This window comes from Poecilia latipinna, unplaced genomic scaffold (genome assembly GCF_001443285.1).
Source record: "Poecilia latipinna isolate Pla-1442-1.1 unplaced genomic scaffold, P_latipinna-1.0 Scaffold3114, whole genome shotgun sequence".
NCBI classification, from domain to species: Eukaryota; Metazoa; Chordata; class Actinopteri; order Cyprinodontiformes; family Poeciliidae; genus Poecilia; species Poecilia latipinna.
This window is the reverse complement of record NW_015115730.1, coordinates 1-8,566: the sequence shown is the minus strand read 5'-3', so window position 1 is coordinate 8,566 and position 8,566 is coordinate 1. Positions and strand designations below refer to the sequence as shown.

General features: G+C 37.3%; 1 protein-coding gene and 1 long non-coding RNA gene across 4 annotated transcripts; one reads left to right on the top strand and one right to left on the bottom strand.

Moving 5' to 3' along the window:
• Positions 1 to 387: 387 nt before the first annotated feature.
• On the top strand, positions 388 to 1,287 carry LOC106940177 (uncharacterized). 3 transcript variants are annotated; one of them, XR_001423024.1, is made up of 4 exons: positions 388 to 694; positions 839 to 919; positions 1,055 to 1,142; positions 1,246 to 1,287. It is a non-coding gene; the product is annotated as an uncharacterized LOC106940177 (long non-coding RNA). The 3 variants fall into 3 exon arrangements; XR_001423022.1 differs by having other exon boundaries at positions 388 to 919; XR_001423023.1 differs by having other exon boundaries at positions 388 to 964.
• A 1,561-nt stretch (positions 1,288 to 2,848) lies between these two features.
• On the bottom strand, positions 2,849 to 5,939 carry stard5 (StAR related lipid transfer domain containing 5; the record flags this gene model as incomplete). The annotated part of the gene is made up of 4 exons (XM_015022838.1): positions 2,849 to 4,209; positions 4,307 to 4,400; positions 4,700 to 4,817; positions 5,799 to 5,939. Coding segments are annotated over 4 exons (504 nt in total), but the record flags the coding sequence as incomplete, so codon positions are not given.
• Between the last annotated feature and the right edge of the window lie 2,627 nt (positions 5,940 to 8,566).

Below are 8,566 nucleotides of genomic sequence, written 5' to 3'. Positions count from 1 at the left end.
ATGTTAATGTTCACTGATTGCTTTAAAGACCCAGAGTCATGCTATATTGGAGTGGTAGTGACACCGTTCCACATCACAATACAGGACTTAAGAAACTACAGATGATTTATCAGTATTCAGTTGCTTAACTCTCAAGTTTAAATTGAAGAACAAAATGGTTGAAAGTATGCGATACCTTCTGATAGGGTATAAACATTTGTATTCTTTTTTTAAAGTTTTGTTAGTTAAGCACTAAATATAACTCACGGATTATGAATCATATTCTTTATAAACTAAAAAGGAGACAGCTCAAAGTAGAATTTAGTAAATAAACATCTATACATTTAAAAACATTTTAGCAATTAATTATAATAAAAATAAAATATACTGTCACGCAACTTTTGAAAAAATAACTTTTCGAATGTATTTTTCTTCTGTCAACTTTCATTTAACACTCCAGTCCAGTTGGTGGCAGTAATGCGCTTTCATAGTTGGTCAGGCAGCCACCATTAAACTCCAGAGGAAGATTTGCACCGGTGCTAACAAGTGCTACTGCGAGACCCAACATGAAAGAAAATGCCCGTGCGTTGTGTGAAATGGTGGAAAAAGTCCTATTTCAATGAGTTACCTTTTCAGTATCGTTTTGATATCAAGCAATTGTTCCGGCGGAAAACAAGAGATGACACCGCGGCGGTCCAACAAGGCCGAACTCATGGTAAGAAAGCTTTTATGAATAGCGAGCACGTGCAGCAAGGCGAGGTGCTTTGTTATGATTTCACATTTAGGCAATAGTGAACACTCGCATATTTGTAAGGAAAACTGATCTTCCGGTTATTTTATTTATTTTGTTATAACGCAGTACAGCAAGGCAGACTGTGGCAAGCAGTAGAGATCAACATGGCGGATGGAGGACGGATATGAGGACGGAGTCATGAAGTCGGTATGTATTATTACAGTCACTGTGTTGATTCCCGACTGTATAATGGTTGGTTGAGAATAATTTTAACTTATGTATTTTTGAGAAAACGATATATTTGCTACAATATTTTTTTTAATTTTACATTTATTTCCACAGACTCCACAGAATAGGAGTCACATTTGTGTCAATCAGACTCTTCAGGAACGTCCTGATGTCCGTGATGAGGACAGAGATGCAACTGTGTGTGTGTATCTACTATTTTAGAATGTTGATGATATTTTATGCGTCAATTTATGTACATAATGTAATTATGCTATGTATTGACAATGCACAAAAATGTTTTCCAGCTGCATCCAGGACCTACTGCCAGTCATCTGGATGTAGCTAAATAAAGATGCAGGTAAGATTTATTACTAATCTAGAGATGTCACAATTCCTTGAATGATTAAACTACTGTGATTTATTAAAATCCATCAAAGCAAATTATCTGCCTCAGAGTTTGTTGAACTATGTTTTACTATTTATTACCAACTGCTTTTAATTATTTTTTCTTCCAATTGTTTCCAAGTGTTTTCTCTTTTTCATTAAAGTTTTTATTTTTTGTAAGAATGTATTAATGTGTTTTTTTTAGTTTTAATGTCTTATGTGTGCATACTAAGCTGGGAGTTGCCAAACAATTTCACTGTAGTTTCATAATGACTAATAGATGCCTGTAGCTCATAATGATTGTCTGTTCTGTATTAACAGAACCCTAACATTCTGAAATGGACAAGCATTTATGTCTTGTTTTGTGTGCAAACAGTAAAAAAAATAAAATGAAATAAAGAAAAGAAAAAACTTATGTGCCTCTTATGTTCCTGATATATGAACATGTTGCATATAAGCAATATCAAATGAATATATTTTAATACATCATTTATTTTTTATGTTATTTTTAAAAAAATACAACATTAAAAATATTAATGATTGGGGTGAGGTTTATTTATAAAGACATAAGTGCTGTTCAATGGGCACACATCAACCAACCAATCACATGTCAGTGATGAACTGTGATGTCATTGTTTTTCATCCAATGACTGAGAATCCACGTGGGTCTGCTGAAGCGCCTTTGGATATGCTAGGCTATTCTATGCTAAGTAGAGTCGTTGACACCTCCACTCCCCCCTCCTGGGATTCCTCAATCGACAGATTTCGACTCTCGTGAGTCGTGAGATACTGAAAATGCAAAGTGTCGATTGCTGTCGATATCTGTCACTCACAAGCTGCATTCGTGTCAGAAATCGGTAATACTTTTATAACAAATTTATGACGGATCATGATTTCTTGGTTAATGTCAAGTTGTCAAAGACATTTTGAATAATGTCAACTTTGTATTCAAAGTGTCATAATTTACCAAATGACACTTTATGACAACAGTCATAAATATTCATGAAGACTTATTCATGTTCATGACATGCGTTATATCATGTTTATAACAGTGTCATGACAGTCTTATTCACACTGTCAAAGTGTTACCAAATTTTGTATGTTTTTGGAAGACATTGTCAACAATACTTAAACACACAACTATAATTTTGAAAACAAAAAAAAAAATACTATAAAATAAACATGCATTTTTTTGCATACCTGACTAAATACTGATCATATTTAGAACCGGCCCAACGCATGAATGAACTCAGCAGCTGCTGAAGGCCCCCCAAGATCTCCAGAGGAGCCATAAATGTTAACATTTTAGCACAAAATACAGATGTAGAATTTTAACATTTGATGGTTGAGAATGACAATGCTGTTAAATTTAATGCTTTCAGCACAGATAAATTAAAATTTATCTGTACTTTTTAAATTGTTTAACATTTAACTGAGATTTTAAGGAGCTGCTAAGTTTACTTTGAAGACATGCAAAGAACAATCTTCATAGGTAGATCATTTTGTTACCATAGCTACAATCTCATTCTGAGTTTAATCTTGAGTTTGAGCTCTGTTTGATCACAAAAATATCTCAGCAAATTACAATTATCACTGATTGCTTTTAAACTCAACCAGTTAAACTATGCCCCTCTCCCACATTTTACTAAATCTGTTCTGCAATGCCGTTAGTGATGCAGTACCCTGCATGATGAGCTAAATCCACTGCACGCCGCACCTCTCTGCTGGATACAGAGGGTCAAATGGAGAGATTAAATTTGTCGCTCTAGTAGAGACAAAGCTGTTCTAGTTTGTGTATGTTGAGTTTATAATAAGCGCCACAGAGACTTTTTGTTTTGGTAGTCCGGGCATTATGAGATGAGTTTTTCTGATCTCTGCACAGTTGCGCACAGCACTTCTGACTGACCGGAACAGCATTTGATATGGTGCAGTTTGATGCATTGTGTGGTTGCATAAGACAGAAAACGAACAAAAAGACCATCATGCTGCATGACTGAGGAGAACGCAACAGCTCCTCCATGGCCTTTACCACTATCGCACTGCCTCACCGAGGAACACATATATAAGCTTTATCAGCGCAGCTAATATATGTGGCCCAGCGCTGGGCCAGCATGTGTGAGATGGAAACGCACATGCCACACAAAGATATATCATTGTCACTCCACTGCACCCACATCTGAAAGTCGAACTATAGGTTACATTTATGTTGCACATTGAGCTAGTGCAAACAGAGTGGTGACTTTCAAACTTGACTCCTACCTTACTGAAGTATTCTCCAAAGAAACATGATTCCTCACAGGGGGTTGTTATAAATGCAGGTTAAGCTTCTCAGAAAAAAAACACCTGCCAAAACATCTAGTTTGAGTGAAATGCAGGGCGCGCAATCTGCGACGAGGTAAACTTGATAGATTCAGCTGCAGCAGCGCAGTAGGCGGCCAACAGGCGCCAGCGGTGCGAATGGTGCACATTGGCAGCTTCATGCCCTATTCAATGCATAAATCCCTTTTAGGAATGATTCTGTTCTGTTGGTGAAAAGCTCAGACCAACAAAGATACTTTGCTGAGCTGAGCAAAGCATCTTTACTATTTTTGCTTTATGTGGGGTATAAAAAAATATAAAAGCGATTATTTTTTTGTAAGAAAAACATCAATGCTTGGCCTGGTGGGGGGCAAGTAAAGCCTGGCAGCCCACCAGGCTTATAATACAGTGGGGGAAAACTTGGTTGCTCTTTGTCTCAAATGTCCTTAAGAGATTTTACAGCTTTGGCCAGGTTGCTGTAGAACTCGGTCATGCTAGATGGGAAAAATGAGTCAACCACAGAGCGTGGAAGGAGGCCACCCAGGTCTGTCTGGAAGAAACTGGACACTTGAGTTTTGCTGGGCTCCCTGAAAATTATTTCACACAAAGAAAGAGAAATTGAACAAGTAAAAAAATAAAATAAGCTACACATATGTGTGTGTGTGTCCATATTGGTAATCTCACCCTGAGATGGGGATACAAATGCAGCCACATGCATGGTTAAATCCTCTCACATAGCCAGGATGGGGAGGACAACTAGGATGAATCACATTGGTCGCTGTTGAATGTTAAATAAAAAGGATTAAAATCCACGTCAAACTGACACAATTATATGGCTTTATGACCAATGCTAACAAAATATGCTTGTTTTTGCAAAATCTTGCCAACACACACACAAATGGCGACCGTCGCATGAACTATCATCATCTGAGCAAGAGTTGAGCACTTTGTGAAGAGATACAAAAAAAATCAATATACAATACACATTATATACAAAAATGTAACTAATTTCAACAGAGTAAGAACGACTAAGAATAAAAAAACCCTAAACAACCAAGAAGACATTAAATTACGCACCATTAGATGAAATACTGCCATCTTCATATTGCTTAACTAAAATAACATCTACAAAGTCACGTGGAGCTATGATACCCATAGCGGCTGAGGGTGTGACTGTCCGGCAGATGGAAATATCCTGCACAAAAATGGAAGACAAAGAAATGGACTCACAAACTGGCAGACATATTGATTTGTTGTTGCCATTATGTGCTTTGGCTTAAATAGATTGGATAAATAGTCAAAGTTATTCAAATACAAAGTCTAACTGTTGCCACATCAGTTCATCCGTTTCTTCCTGTGAATTCTGGAGTGTCTTTTCAAACCCCCAGTCTGTCGTGGAAGATTGCCACTTGTATAAAGCCAGGTTCTGCTGACGATTTCTTCCTGTTAAACAGGAGTTTTTCCTCTCCACTGTCGCTACATGATGGGATACTTTAGTACATGGGATTGATGCAAATTCAACAACACAATGCAAGCGCTACGTTCTTGTCCAGGAGGAGTTAATGCTGCAAATCAATGACTCTTCTGGGTTTCCTTAGATAGAAACTTTTGAATTTACTTTGAATAATTTATTGAGCATACTGTGCTGTTTGATAACTAGTATCCACTGGAATTTATGTGTAATTGAATTGAATTTTTTTTTGTAAAGTGCCTCCAGATGGCATCTATTGTTAATTGGTGCTATATAAATAAAACTGAATCAAACTGCCTATTTATTAAGCAATCATTTAAATGCCATTAAGTGAGATTTTCCTCTCCACTGTCACAACATGCATGCTCTGTATAAGGGATGGCTGTAAAGTCAACAACACAATGTTAGCTATATTTTGCTGTGGGTTCACACTCATCTAGGAAGAGCAGATGCTGTAAGTGAATGGGTCTACACGGAAACCTGAGTAATTGATTTTACTATACAGTTTGATAACATAAGTTAGAGTGTGCATGATTAAATTGAAATCATTTCTTTTATAAAGTGCTATATTTGTCGTAAACTGTTGCTACGTAAATAAATTGAATTGGCTTTTGTTTAAAATGAAAAGAATGTTACAAACACATGCTTCCCTAAAAGTCAAATGACTATAAAAATTAGAGAGTCTGAGTGAGAAAGAACACACACCTCCTTGATCTGTTCAAGAAGCTCAAACTTTTTGACGTTGCTGTCCCACTTGACTCGGAGCCCATTGGGATCTGGTTTGAGACATTCCCATACGTTCTCAGGGGTGCCGCTGACAATGCCCTCTCCCTTGTAACTGCCAAGTCAGTCAGTTGAATAGCAACACAGTCAGAGGAGAAGGCTACTAAACATGACAGCAGTATATTACAGTCCATATGTAGAGAGAAAAACACAGTTAACATACATACATATACATATATACACACATACATATTTATATATACACACACTAGGGGTTGCACCAACTACTCGACTAGTCGATTCCTTACTCTGCAATGACTTTTCTCAGGGCCAGTCAACTAGTTCTAATCACCTGACAAAACTGATTTTTCAAAGAAAATGAAAGATAAACTAGGCAAGTTCCTCAGATAGTTCAAGTTGTATAAAAACGTAAATAATTTTCCAGAGAGAAACTGACATCATGCAGAATGCTGCATGATGTCAGGCTTTTTTATCCATCCAACTGATCAGTGTCACCCTGAGTATCGAAGCTTCTAACCTGGCAGTTTTATGCTCTTCTAAAAATACTGTTTAACAACATCTGGAAACAAAGTTCAGTCTTCAATCTGAGAATCTGATAGAGGCCATCTCTGCCACCATCTGCATGTTGGTTCATCCCACAAAGTCAGAGCTGCTGCTGAGTCAGCAGAGCGTCCTGCTGCGCATCGGGGCAGAGGAGCAGCAGGTGGCAGTGCTGAATTCAACTATAGCCAAATGGGATCCGTTCATAATAAGTTTGGTTTGTGATGTTCCAAAAGCACCATTGTATCCAGCGATACTTATATGGATACTGATATCCAGCGATAATCAGTATCAGCCGGTGTTTAAAATATATATATATATATATGTCAGACCCACTTTGTGCAACTATTCTCCGGACTTTTCTCAGCTGCTCACGAAGAAGTCCGGGATAATGTTCTGTTTCTTGTTCTTTTAATTTTGCATAACAGACTTAGTACAAGCAGGGCTTTTAATCAATATTAGCTGTGAATATAGCTGATAAAGCCTCTAAGTTGTTGTGAAGCATCTTGCGCCTTCCGTCAATGTCATGTCACCGCAACTAGTCAACGTCGACTTGACTTTTATCATGTTGTAGATTACAACATGATACTCGAACTTGTAATCGACCTTAATATAAAGTCGTTCAACCCCTAATATATACATACACACACATTTATACACACACATATTTTATGTTTTAGGATTCAACACCAAAAAAAACACTGAAATATTTCTCATACAAAGAACTGGGGCCGCATGCATAAAGCGGTTTGCGCACAAAAAATGTGCGGCGCCATATTTTACGCACAAGTCGGCATGTATAAAAATTTACTTTGCGTCAAAGTTTGTGTAAATATACGCACACTTTTTCCCTAACGTGAAAATCTGCGGCAGTCATGCAATTTTTTTTCTGTGAACTATATCAAACTACAAAGCGTCAAAACTCACCTAAGTACACTGAAGTCTGACTACATTCAGTTATTTAGACCAAGAAGTTTCAAACCCGATGTTTTTTCATGATTTTAACATTTTATTGTTTCAATATTAACAGTGAATCTGAACAACATTTATCCTCAGACAATAACATAATACACACACAAAATAAAGACAATAAAATTAAAAAGATGTGAAAACCTCACTCCAATGTAAATAGTACTTTTCCTCAGTTTTTGTCTCATAAAGATGTAACGCATTGGTCTGTGCGCTGAAGTGTATGGCATGCATCCATGAGGTAATTTCATTCTCACTAAAAGAAGAAAACAGGGTTGGATCAGCAGATTAACTCCAAACAGGTTTGATTATTTTTAAGGTGATTAAGGTGTGTAAACAATCACACATATATAAGTAGCTGCGCGAAGGTGAGCTGTGTAATTGTGGAGCTTTGGCTGTGATGGAGAACATCGTCAATGGAAGGATTCAGAGGGAGCGACTGATCATCATATAGATCTGCTGAGAAATGTTGATGGTTTATTAATGTTTAGATTAATCCAGACTGATCATCCTGGATCTCTGAGCAAAACTTTAAGAAGGAGCCGTGCGGTACCGGTACCAGTCCAGCTGCAGCCATCCTCAAATCTACTCTTCTTCCTCGTCCCTAAGCTATAATGACGTAGATAAGTTGATAGATGATTTTCAGTGCAAACTTTCAGATATCATTGGTTACATTGCTCCCATTAAAGTGAAGGTTGTGTCTGGAGGGAAGAAATCTCCATGGAGAAATGCAGAAACAGTTAAATCTGCAAGACAACTCTGCCGTAGGGCCGAACGGAAATGGCGTAAAACTCAACTGCACGTTTATTATGACATCTATAAAGAAAGATTACGTAACTATCACACAACACTAAAACATGCAAGAAAGGCTTTCTTTGCAGATGTCATAAACAAAAACCTTAACAATGCTCAAGCTCTATTTGCTACTGTTGACAGGCTCACAAACCCTCCTATGACGTAACCACCTGAATTTCAATCTAATGTCGCCTGCAACAAGTTTTCCAGTTTCTTTTCAGAGAAAATTCAAAAGATCAGAGGATTAAACTGCACATCCACTCTAAAGCCAGTACCAATGCTGTGCCCAAACAAAACAAATACAGGAAAAATTACCCAATTTCATCTACTTAATTATAAAACCCAAGAAGAAATTATAAGTCAATTAAGCTCCAGTTCCTGCTGTCTGGATGTCCTACCCACACATTTCTTTAAGAAAGTCCTGC